The sequence below is a fragment of the Wyeomyia smithii genome, chromosome 3 (genome assembly GCF_029784165.1).
Source record: "Wyeomyia smithii strain HCP4-BCI-WySm-NY-G18 chromosome 3, ASM2978416v1, whole genome shotgun sequence".
NCBI lineage: Eukaryota > Metazoa > Arthropoda > Insecta > Diptera > Culicidae > Wyeomyia > Wyeomyia smithii.
Window position 1 is genome coordinate 32,268,245 of NC_073696.1, and position 13,585 is coordinate 32,281,829.

Sequence of the window (13,585 nt, forward strand, 5' to 3'; positions counted from 1 at the left end):
ATCAAAGTCTCATGTACGTAGTCTTCATATATCAAGAAAAAATTAGATTGCTAAATTCGAGTTGATCGCGACCACGTCCCGATTCATCTTATTCAATCATCATAATATTCATTATAGAAAGGCCTCGAGTCAGCCAAAATGTTCATTACAATGTTCATTAGCCAATGCCATATTCATTGGGCCAGGGAACTGCGTAGTTGAGCAGTTCCACAAAAAATGTCCCAGTTTTATTATTTTCATTTTTGATTTACATAGACGTTTCTATAAGCAAAAAAAAGCCATTTTGTACTATTGGTTTAATTTTTTGGAACACGACTCATTTTTGAGAAGATATCGAAAAATGCTATTTTGAGAAGGTATTGATCATTACAAATATTTTCAGGGCCGAAACGGTTTGTTTGATCGGTGTGACGTCTTCGGCAAAGTTGTAGATAAAAATTTTGTCTTTCCGAATAAATATACACTTTGAAAAAAAAATAATTATTTGTTTTTTTTTAAGTTAAAAGAAGAATTGAAAATTAATTATCTAAAAAAGCTTAGTTTCTAAAAATCTATTTTTTTTTATAAAAACTACAAAAGATCACCTAAACAATGCAACCGGTCCGATCATGGAGAAATCAAGAAAAAAAGTAATGATTTTTTTTAATAGCACAAAATGGCATCACTAGCACAAAATGGCATCTTTAGCCAATAGAAACGTCGACGATTCAGCCAAATCAAAAATGGTCGTTTAGTCAAATTGGTGGCCCGTTTTTGTGGAATTGCTCCGTTGGCTCTACAAAGTTCTCTTATTAGACTTAGTAAAGCGAGTTAAGACCAAGGTATTGGAGCCACAAATGGCCGACTTCGAGCCACCACTTCGGAATTTCAGAAGCACAAGACTCGGTAACAGTCAATGCGTTACCTGTGAAAAGGCTTTTTATGTTAGCTGCGCTGAAGGAAACATAAAATAGCGTTTTCACAGGGAACACATTATCTATTTCCGAAACTTGTGATTCTGAAAATTCAAAGTGCTGGCTCGAAATCGGCCGTTTCTGGATTCTAAAAATTCTAAAATTTTCTAAAAATCAAAAAATACCGAATAACTATTTCTGATGTGATTTCAGAGGCCTTTGTACATAATAAGGAAATACATCCATTAGATGAACGTACCTTATAACGTACCTTAGTATATACAGAATTAAAGGGGTAGTTGATTTTTTTTTATTATTTATGTTCGCAGTACCTTACATTATTTGGAAACCATGGAAATAGAAAAAAAATTGATTTTTGCCAAATATAATTACTAGTGTGTGTAAATGCCACGATTTTCCATAAAACAAAATAAGCAGCATGCATAGGGGAACTGCTCCATTATTCATCTCATTAAGCCGATATTCACGAATAATGCACGGAATAAACACCAAATTTTCACGCAATCATTGAACAAATAAGCTAAACATGCTTACGTACTCTTATGGAATCGTTTAGCATTGCATTTCTATTACAATTAGCTAGATTTATTCTGAATTTTGTAAATCAAACCATTTTTCACAACGCTTCCATATCCATCTAAAAACTTGAATCACTGCTCAATTATTCATCTCACGATGCCCCCATATTCATCACACTGTTAATCATGAATGAATCACATTATAATGAATGAACGTAGCCGCAGCCCGTCGTAGTAGTTACCTAGATATCCGCTGCAGTTGTTCATGTGCAAAATAGGTAACTTAGGTAACCACTACAGTGCTGTAGATTTATGTCATTTATGTCGGAATAATTCAACATTTTCAGTATGATTTTTTCGTATTAACAGAAACTGATTTGGCAACTTTTGATTTTCTTCAATGCAGTGAAAACAGATGAGAATACATACACTTGAAATTAAGGAATTGTAAAAATTCATCTCATATATTTCTGCTAATTCAAGCTTGTTTTAGGCAATTTGAGGTGAACATTTCAAAGATTAAAGTATTCTTAGTGTAGTGAGTGATTTTGTTCAGTGATTAAAATACAAAGTGGTCCGCTAGTGACGAAAAAAACTTTGGTTGGCTGCTGAACGAGTCCCGTTGTAGCCGTTTAGAACGATGCGTGGATTTTGTTTTCTGAGGTAGGTGATTGAATTAAACGAGTTTCCGAGTGCAGATGCCCGACTATAATATCAAAATAAGTGCTTTTATGTGAGTTTTTGAGGATTACACTTTATGAGGAATCTAGAGTGAACTAAGAAGAATCCATTCCATGGATTAGCAGATTGATTTAAGAAGAAAATATGCGTTTTTTCCTGTTTTCAGTTGTGTTTACATGTTGAATGAGATGAATATACTACGGGCTGAGATGAGTAATGGGGCAGTTCCCCTAGATAGTTTTCAATGCTTGCATTCTATAAAATTAAATGACAGATCAGAGAAAGTTGTTTTAAAGCCATGCAAGTGAATCCCTCGTGAAGCGAAAAATTCGTTTAGTTATATTCGATAAATCATTTCGGAGACACTCCATAACCTTGCACTGTATCTCAAAACGATATTTGTTTGCGTTTGGCTGTAACTTTTTCAATGACTGCAATGACAATAAAATTCTCAACTACCAGCAGCACGGCCAAATCAACACAGTGGCTATTTTGAAATCGAGTCAAACCAGAGGGGATTCATTGCTGTCAAATTTCATACATGTGTGCGTTATCGCAGATCAACTCTGGTCCATGACGTTTGTTGGTCCATGATGTTTGTAATTATGAACAATAATGGGAGAAAAAATCACTACACAACACATTCATGAAAGTTCCGCGGTCTCTCGAGTTTTGATAAAAAAAACGTTCCAATTCTATAATATTTCACATCGATCAATTTCATGACCAACAAGAACAAAAACCAGAATAAACGCCATGTTGCCGAATATGTTGGTTATACGATGTTTGACAGATAGATCCCCCCTGAGTCAAACGGTGGAAGTAGTCTTTTCTGACAGGTAAGAAGTACTGTGTCTTGAACATTTGTCCTTCAGTGTTGTTTTTAGTTTCGTTAGTTTTTTATTAGACCGGATGGTTAATCATGGAGGACATTTCACCATACACCTCAGGTATGCTTTGAGGTTTTTAGCATTAAGATTTCCCTAAGCAGCGGGTTGTGCATGGATGTTAGCAGCTGATCTCAAACTCAATGTTCTGAATGTTTAACTAGTGTCCATGGACAACTTAGGGGCCGTTCAATAATTACGTAAGCATATTTTTCCACTTTTTCGACCCCCCCTCCACCCATTGTAAGACATCGTAAGATTTTTTGATACTCTCCCTCCTCCATAGTAAGATCTTACTGCCAGCATGTATAGTTTCTATTATTGTAATTTTATCATAATGAAGCAAGCACAGTACTTCGTTAACTCTTCTGTCCTTTATTCGAGTAATTCCGTAATTTCCTTCCATGAATTTTACCGTCCACGCTTTCATGAACATGGGTATTTGAACAGCTGCATTAACAATATTTTTCTTACGTAAGATAATCAATTCTACCCTCTACCTCCCCTGTAAGATAGCGTAAGAAAATTACACAACCCCCTCCCCCCCTATTTGCTTACGTAAATATTGAACGGCCCCTTACTCCTTTTCGATCAATGGAGAGCAAAAGCAGGAAGTCAGATGGATAAATCACGTGCTGTGGCTCATGTATTGACAACTAAGTATAATATTGATTCCGATTTACATCCGGAATTAACTATAAATAAGTTTTTGCTTAGGCGGATTTGAAATGCAAATACTTTCGAAAAATTTGGAAGCAGCAGCATCAAATATTTTCAATGGTTCTGAAAACACATGCTATCTTTATGAGTGCAGTTTTTTGCTTGTCGTCTAATATCCTGAACATGTCACCAACAGCAGATATTAAATCGAAGAAGCTGCTGATTTTTGAGCATATGTTACAAAACGTCGGGAAACGGCAGATTTGAGAAGGAACATTGATGCCTCATAACTTGCTTCTGCAGCCCAGATGAATTTTCGTTCATCTGGTAGAAATAAAGCAGCATCAATTGTGAAAGTAGCAACACAAGCAACTCTAAGTCGAGCTACTAGAATGCCTGCTAGTCTGGGAAAACCATTATCTTCTTTGAATCCATACTCTGATGTTGAAGCATTGCCCTTAATTATGGACAAAGATTTTTATCCAAATCCCTAAACGTTAGAATTCAATCTGATGCAAAAGTGCGCCATACTAAAGGTTACTTGAAGCAATGATATCCAGAAAACATTAAAGTTACTGACAGTTTGGCAGAAGTTTCGTTACAGTCGTTATCGAATCACACCTTTCAATGTATATTGAAAGCCAAATCAGAATGCATACAGCTATTAACAGATGAAAAACGACAACACATGACTTTGTACAAGCAGTACAAGCAACAATTTAAATCGGAAGAAATCACGTACTCTAACATTTTGATGTGGGACTACGTCTTTGTTCACTATACTGGGATGCATTCTGTAAAATTGGAAATGAAACTGGCAAATGTTGCGTCAGATTTCAAACGTTAATAACAGCATAACCACATGATGGATAAAAATATCCAATAAGTTGTTGGATAGATAAAATGTGTAACAATTTTATAACACGCTATTTATCATTATTATTTCACTGCTCAACGGTGAAAATTGATAAAAAGTTACAGGGACACCTACGCGAATAATGAACCAATTACATGCGAGCATTCCTAGCACAGACGACGTGAATGGACACCATCCGTTCCCTGTGTTATTCTCTGTATCGATATCGATATAAAAATTGACAAAGTCTCCCCGTCCCAATAGGTCAATTTATTTTTGCTTCCATGAGCTTAGACTAGAATGATGTCTCGAAGGTAAAAGTTTTCCGAAAAGTTTGAAACAATCTCCATTCTTGAACAATTTCTAAACCTGCTTTCAAAACCTAATAAAAACTGATGTCTTGAATAAAAACAAGCCGGTAAATGCAGTACCAGTACCAGTGGAGTAAAGAATCGCAGGTCTCTCGTCGTCTATGATTGCAGTGGTACTCTTCTATTGGTACATTTCAGCGGTACACTTCTATTCATACTGCAGCGGTACTATTCGTATTGCAGTGGTACACTTTTAACTGCACTGCAAACTGCAATGCTGCTGTTGATGGTGATTGAATGTTCATCTCATAAATATGATTACCATAAACTATTCAACAAGAATTGTAAAATTTTGCAACGGATATTTATTTAATTTTATCTTCGATATTCACTAAATAATCGTAACCGGATAGTATCGAAAGAGTAAATTCCACATATGAGCAATTCTCGCTGAAACCGTCCCACTGGTGACATGAGGTCTTTCAAAAAGGATATTTCTATGTCTAAATGATTGAAAGTAGCGAAAAAATGAGAAAACCACTTTTGTTGGTTCATATTGATGGACCCCTCTGGCACAAATCGGTTAAACAGTTTTTACAAAATTTGATTTTTGAGTAATTCATCGTTTTCAAGAGGAACGATAGAGCTTTCATTTGAAGTAGAAAACAATTGGCTGCCATCTTGGATCTCGCCGCCATCTTGGATTTCATCAGAAAAACGTGTTTTTGAGCAAGTTTGCAACCACCGATTTTGAATTTGACATCACCATTGGAAAGCTGAGAAAAAATGCTTTAAGATACATTCAAAATATTAGGTGAGCATTGAGGTTATCTTGTCATTCTGGTCACTTTTCAAAATCGAGCTTCAAACAGTAAAGTTTCTACCAGCCGTACATACAAAAGAAGAACAAACAAATTTTAAATATCTGCCAACACCTTAGTCACTAAGTGACTGCAAAAAACTAGTAAAACCACCTAGTAAAGCTATTACTCACCTCCGTCTTTTCAGTGTAGACTGTTGTTTTTGCAGCTTGCATAATTATTTTAGTTTTAAAAAGTACATTTTTTTATAAACCCTATAGAAAAGTTGATGCTTAATGTATGTTCAGCAAAATGATGTATTTCTAAATATAACTAAATGTCTAAAGCAAAGTAGGCCTCTGAAATCACATCAGATAAAGTCATTGGGATATTCCGGGGAAGGTCCTGCCGCATCCTGTACCTTGTTGCGGTACCATTACACTCGAAACTGTCGACCGTGTATGATGCACGGCATATCCGAATCCCGTGGCTCAACATGAAGCAGAACCAGAACAGCCCGCAAGTGGTACTACCCATGGCGGAGGAGCTTAATTTGCTCTTCAGGCATGGAAGAAAGGTACTGGCTTCTCCAGAATTTAGCAGAAGAACAGTAAGTAGATGGAAAGAGTCGTCTACCCCATCTACAAAAAGGACGACAAGCTGGAGTGCCGCTACTACCGACATCTTGCCTTTCAATGCCGCCTACAAAATTCTCTTGTAGATCCTGTTTCGTCGTCTCTTTCTATAAACCATGACATTCGTGGGCCAGTACCACAGAAGGTCAAGACAGGGTGATGGACTTATCGATTTTTCTATTCAACATCGCCCCTAATAGTGTGATCCGGAGGATGGACATCTACACATGGGACATGATTTTCACAAGTTTGGTTCAGCTTTGGACGACTTTGACTGCGTATTACGTAATTTTGCGACGAAGGTAACATACGACCGACTGAAAGCCGAACCCAGATGAATCGGACTGAGGAGAAATGCGTCGAAAACTTAATACATGCGAACAAGAGGTTCCAAGGAGAACAGCATCAGCCTGCCAAGTCTCTGTAGACGGCGATGAGCCTGGCCACCTCAGAGTTCGTGTATTTGGGGTCAATGGTGACCGCCGACAATATCACCAGCAAAGCGATTCAGAGCCGCATGCGGACTATTTATGGAGGAGTAAAGACGGACGAATGGAGAATGGCGGAGGCGCATAAACCATGAGCTGCACGCGCTACTTGGAGAGAACCTCATTGCACACCTGGCGAAGGTCAGTGAACTGCGGTGGGCTACCCAATCAGTAGAGCATAACTAAACCAATTCTTGCTGGTGTGCCTTTTCGAAAGTTTTCGAATCTATTGTTCATATTCATCTTATGTTTAGCGTGAAAAATTACATTTCAACTGCGCAGCACGGGTTTTATCCTGGCAGATCTGTATCAACGAACTTACTGGAGTTTATTTCATTTTGTCTTCGTGGCATGGAGCAGAGTCTTCAAATCGATGCCATCTACACGGATTTGAAAGCTGCTTTTGATCGTGTGGATTATGGGCTGCTTTATGCCAAATGTTACTAGCTCGGAGTTACTGCTGGGCTGGTTGAATGATTGAACTCATATCTACGCCATCGTAAGATTCGCTTATCGATTTGTTCAATGACTGGTGTAATCGCAACTCCATGTTGAAAAGCATTCCAAAGTGTACCGTGATCAGCTTCCAGCGTGAAAAACAGCCCTTGTTGTATAATTATTCCATTGATGGAACAACTCTTCATCGAAGCGAAGTTGTTACTGACCTAGGAATCATATTAGACACGCAAATGACATTCAGTCAGCACTATTCGTCAATTATAAATAAAGTCAATCGTCAACTTGCCATGATTTGTAGGATCGGAAAGGAGTTTGAAGACCCAGGCAATTTTCGCACACTCCACTGCACTTTGGTCGATTCTGGAAACTGCATGTGTGGTATGGGATCTGTATTATGATTATTGTATTTAGCGAATTGAGCGCATTCAAACTTATTTCATACGAAGGATTCTGTTACATTTCGATTTTTTCTTTCTGATCGGGTAGACACGTCGCGAGGATGCCGGACCAACCCTGTGGAACGCTTTTTTCCAGCAACTCCACCGGCACCAGAGGGAGACTTGCGGGTGATGAGATGCCTGTGTATCTGGCAAAATACTGCCCACAACCGAGTGACACAGTGACTTGTAACAAAAAAAAATGAATGTTTTAAGCACAGTTTTTCTATACAACTGAAGCTTTTTGAGCTACAATACTATAAATTAATTTATGCTACAATACATACGATTTTCTAGAAACCTACGCTTAGGTCTAAAAAATTCTCTTATCCGTGGAAAATGCTTGCTTTAGTGGGCTAAATATGAGTGAAAATTTTTATTCAAATCTGATCCGCTCGAAATGAATAAGTCTCGAAATAGGTTATATTAAATAGAATAGAAATCTCGAAATAGACTTTGAACGATAGGTTTCAAGTCAAGTTAGAGATTGTTATTCCTAAAAAAATTGTAATGTGCGCTGATATACTTTTGCGTCAGTTTTATATACGAACTAGCTTTCTGGTTGCATAGAAAAATGGTTTGAGAACGAGTTTCCGGAAACTGAATAGGCGTCAGAAATGTTTTTTTTCTAATCATAAACTTCTTTAAAATACCTGTTTCAGTTCAATGAAACTGCTTTATATATCTTTTTATATAAAGTTTTCACGATTTCATGTTATAATTCTCATTCTACCAATGCACAGTTTTCCTATTCTTTCTATCGCATAAAAAAATTTCGCGTTCAAATCTGTTCCATTCCGTACTGACGCACAGGATTTGATGCTTTTTTAAATAACTCTCATGCTTAACCCATTCTCAATCGCACATTTAATCCAACACAGATTGTCGTCATTCCCCCCGGGAAGATATCCTCTGCTACTTAATTTGTTAAAGTAGTTCATAAAAGAACCCATTTCAAACACCCTAAACTGGAGGCTTTCAACCCAAAGTGTGTGATATGATGTTATAGCCACTCAATAAAAACTCAATTGCCACCCCTTTTGCACCCCCTGGTAACGGTGGCGGTATAAAATTTTAAGACATTACTTTCGAAATCGATACTCACTTGAACCCTCGCCTCGCTCAGTCCCAGCCGCTGGCTAAGCTCTTCCCTCATGAACGCATCCGGATAGTGGGTTTCCTCGAACAGCCGTTCCAGTTCGTTCAGTTGTTCCAGCGTGAAGTTGGTTCGAGATCGTCTCTGCTTATTGTTGGCCAAACTGGACAGTCCGTGCCCACCGAGCAACGAGTCCGGCGGTGCTGGTGAAGATTTTAGCTTCTCCTCGGGAACACCGTTGCTGGTCGGTTCGTTCGAATCCTGATCCTGGTGGTCGTCTAGCTTGTCTACGTGCCGAGCGTGCGGAGTGGAATAGAAAACAACAGGATACTGTTTTGAGTGAGTTGTTTGCAACGCTCAGTGAGTGATTGATGATTGTTCTCACTGTATGGAACGGTAATTTGCCCGAAGGATAATCAGTCGTTGTCGTGGAAAAATCGCACAAATATAAGCGCTCGATCAGGGTATATTTTGGCAGTCGTTTATTACATTGAATAAATTTGATTATGTTTGCTTTCCGCAAAAATTTTGGTTCTAAATATCTGTGATTAATTACAGTTCAAAGTGTTAAATTGTTGGTTTTGATTTGATATGAATAAGAATCATAGTTTACAAGCATGGCTCAAGAAATCTATGTGATTAAATTAGAAACCTCCACATAAAACTGAAAAAGGGTGCTAAATATCAACTACAATAAATAATATAATTATTGTGAAACGTACTGCGCCACTAGAAGTGCATGGTTTTTACATTGGCTTCATTCTCACTCCGTCGTAAGTTATAAAACTAACTGTTTCTGCTTGGTGGGGTACGTAATTGATACACCACTAGATCAGACCGAGATTACAACCTCTGCCATATTGTCTCGAAATGATGCGTCTTTTCGTAGGGTGATTTATCAAACTATTCTGGCAAAAATAACCGTTTTATTGTATTCTAAAGCAAAAAAAAAAATAAATGAATAACTCTGCATCCGAACCAGCGGAATATCTTTTTGGCGACCAAGTTTTACACTTCATTAAATGCGGAATTCGCACTTGTAGGTGTATTAAACCCGCTGGAGGGAGCGTAGAACAACCTGCAATTACATATAAAATGCACCCTCTTCAACCAGCAAACAAGACGCAGCGGGAAACTTTAGACTATTATTGTGTTAAATTGATATAAATTGCATTACAAATAATCATGAATAAAAGATTTGTTCTACGGAACGCTGGTTGAGCTTCGAATACCGGTTCGGGCTTCTTGGCGCTGGGGTAAATTTAATTTTCACCCTCACTTTTCTACCGAATCGTTTTTCTACTGCCGGACGGGTCAGACGGTTATCCGGCGGAAAAGTGAGCAGATCGGAGCTCAAGTTGAAAGGTCTGATTAGATGCTATGTGAGTTATGAGCCGCGTTTACAGACATCACCAAATTACTCATAATTCTTCATTATGGGCTTTGCAGTGATGTGAATGGCTTATATGTTTCCTACTATAAGAATTTTCTGATAACTCACCTATGGAAGTGAAGGACTGGAGATCTTACAAGTTGTAGTCAAAGCAAACGAAGCCCCAAATTCATCACAGAAACTCTTCTGGAAACCTCTGAGCGTAATTGAGTTACGTCACAGTGCCGTGTCAATTAATTAGTGAAGTAGAGTGAGCTTCCTTTTCGTAGCCGTCTAATTTCTTGTGTAAATCCTTTTCGGTACGAAACAAAATTGCTTGAATAACAGCCAAATAAAAGCTACCGTCTATCCGTCTCTCCCACCACAAGGCTATCGCTATGTTTACTTATTGGCAAATAAACCCATTCTTGGGGCCTACAAAGGTGAGCATTAACCCTGTAAAGTACATTTTTTTTATCTTAGAACGATTGCGGTTCCTTTCGCTTATCGAAATTTTCATTGGAAATGCAAGATGAAAATGTTAGTAAAATTAGCTTGTCCTGACCCTTGAAGGGTTATTTTAAACGATTTGGAAATGCAGCAATCAACGTCGTTCGAAAGGAGAAGGAAGGGTTTTTTTATTAACTCGAGTGAGAGCAATTTGATTAAGCAAAAAGCAGGGTGCAAATGAAATCCCTTTCCGTTAGTAGAGGCTTTATGCTAATTCGAACATAATATAACTTATAGGAATTACCACTTTAGGCTATAAGTTTCTTGGAAATTGGTATGAAACCCCGAATAAAAACTTTTTTTGCTTTGCTTTTGTAGTACGATTTTAGTTTTTCCAGTTAGGATGCGCTCTATTTTTTCACCAAAACGGATTCGCGCAGTTTGCAATAGGTACGCATGAGTGTGTACAAATGTATATATATTTTTTTAATTTTTTGCAGGCTCATTTCACACTTTAATACAGGAATGTTTCTGTTTTGTGAAATTGATTGTTCGACATAAAACGGAAGTTGTAATGTCTACAATAAATGTATAAAAAAATGTTTTTTAGAATGTGTTTACTTACGCGAGCTAAAGGAAAACTTAAATTTTGAAATGCATTTCTTTCTAAACGATATTTTTCAGCGAAATTGAGAGCACAAGAATCTATTGATCCAGCGCATTTCGGTGAAAGCTTAAGAAAGAAAGAGACAATTTTTTCCAACCTACTATAAGCAGCAAAACCATTTTGCTCTGAAAGATTTTATTCTAACATTAATGTAGGTAATGACATCGCAGTAAATTTGAATAACTTCAGCAGAGACTCGAAAAAATTGACGTTTGACACAAAAAAACGCGTCGTGTCGCACCATGGTAGGCTATGGATGAAACTTTTTTTTTTTGGTGGACAATGATATTTTAAATTTCTATTTTCAGTTTGTGATAGGTAAATTTATCGGCTCAACACGTAACCTCAAACAGTGTTTCAACTCGTGCTTAAAAAATTAGACCATTTCAATCCATTCTTTTTGTGTGTTAACATAATAGCACACAAGGCGTAATATTACTAAGAAAACCATTAGTTGGCCCCGAAAACATTCCAATTTATTACGCTAATGAAGCAGGATTAAACTGTGTTTCAGAACTCTTTTTATCACATGGCGCAACCCCGAAGGCAACAGATTCGGCTGCTGCCATCCGACAGCTAATTGATGAGATAACGGATTCGCTGGAAATTAATTTGAAAAGCCAGTGTATAAGTGTAAATTACGCAAACCCTAATCCGGCATTACGCTGTAGCTGCAGAACGTTCGCAATTTACCCCGTGTCTGGGTGCTAATTGATTAAATAAATGGTGCTTTCATCTTAATTAACTGAAGACGTCTTAGCTCCGGTGGAAACGTAATTGGGTGCAATCTACCTGTGTCGGAATCGTTGTCGGTGTTGGTGCTGTGGGTGTGATGGGTGTTGCTTTCGGTGGCAGGTGCTACAGGAGCGACCGGCAGCGGAGGATACCCATGGCCGTTGATTAGGTCTACGCTTTGCTTCAGCAGTTCGGAGGCAGGCTTCGGTCGAACCACCGCGTTAGACTCGACTGTCTTGTAGTTGGGTTCGCTCTCGGATCGAACCAAATTTAAGGCAACATCTTGTTTCGATTTTTCTCTCCTATCTGTAACAGAAAGAATAGTGCATGCTAAAATTATCTAATTGTTCAATGATTAGGTAGTCATTAGTCTTACCATACGTTTCTTCGACTAAGTCCGCAATCAGCCAATTTTTTGGTTCATGCTTCTTACTAATTGGTGTTCTAGTAGGAGGGTTTCCGTATTCCAACTCCGCCGATTTTTCGCGCTCACTTATATTATTGTCATATTTTTTTATTACACTACTCTCGTTCCGATTACTGACTACCACGTCGTTATTATTATCATAATTAGTAGCACTATACTTGCTCTCCACCATCGACGGTGAAGTGGCTGTTGTTTTTATTTTATCACTCTGCACACAGTTGCCATTTACCCCAGAACCCGTACTGTAAGACAGGTCTGTTATTTCCACATCAATAGATTCCTCGTCATCATTGTCCTCTTCATCGTTTGAATGACGAACACTTGCGGTATGATTCCGCTGATCGACAGCATGACCCTGGATTTCCTCCTCCAGATCACCATTCTCACAGATACTCGCACTGCTACTGTTGTTCGACATTAGATCCGGATCGTTACTGCGACTGAGAAAGTCTTCGCTCAACCGACTGCCGGCAGTCATGTTGAGAATATCCAGTACACGGCTGTTGTTATACTCGAAGGATTTGGTAACGAAATGCGCCAGCTGTTCCATTGTGTTACGCAATTCGCGACCCCGAAGTTTGAGTTCAACACTTGCTCATTTCACTTGTAGAAAATAATATCTGGAAATGGGTTTAATATTTACCGAATTGATCTTCCAGTGCACATTGAAGAACTGTTCTGTGAGGTGGCATCCTAACAACTGCAGATTAAAAATGCTTTGGTTTCGTGACAGAACTTGTAGTTCAAAAGTTTTGCACAGAAATATGGAACAACCGAGCGGGGGCCTAGCGTGGTTGGTAACGTCTCTGCCAACCACGCTCGACGCTTGGGTTCGAATCCCACCGCCGACATAGGTGTCGATGGTTGTGAGGTGGCGTGATCCGCTCACAACCAACCCAACTGGTCTAGATTCAATCCTAGCCGACACCAGGAGATTTTCTGAGGCGAAAAATCTCTGGGATCACGCCTTCCATCGCATGAGGAAGTAAAGCCGTTGGCGCCGGTCCGTTAATAAACGGGTCGTGAGTTAGGGTCCTGGGTGGAGTCGCCTCCCCGGGCGTCGGTGATTGGCACAACAACAGTGGCGGAACTAGACCGACGGAAAATAAGCGAGAATAAAAAAAAAAATATGGAACAACCAGTAATGAAAATCACACTCTTCATACAATTTACGAGATTTTTAAAATATTTG

The 13,585-nt window shown here is 38.6% G+C and overlaps 1 protein-coding gene across 3 annotated transcripts in view; it reads right to left on the bottom strand.

Moving 5' to 3' along the window:
• Positions 1–13,585, bottom strand: part of LOC129732106 (short stature homeobox protein-like) — a 49,803-nt gene that overhangs the window by 22,590 nt on the left and 13,628 nt on the right. For all 3 annotated transcript variants that reach the window (XM_055692622.1, XM_055692621.1, XM_055692623.1), the window contains exons 2-4: positions 12,343–13,013; positions 12,024–12,272; positions 8,752–9,029 (exon numbers count right to left, since the gene is read on the bottom strand). In XM_055692622.1, coding sequence (XP_055548597.1) covers positions 8,752–9,029; positions 12,024–12,272; positions 12,343–12,943 — 1,128 coding nt within the window. In that variant the 5' untranslated portion in view covers positions 12,944–13,013. The remainder of the gene's footprint in view (positions 1–8,751; positions 9,030–12,023; positions 12,273–12,342; positions 13,014–13,585) is intronic.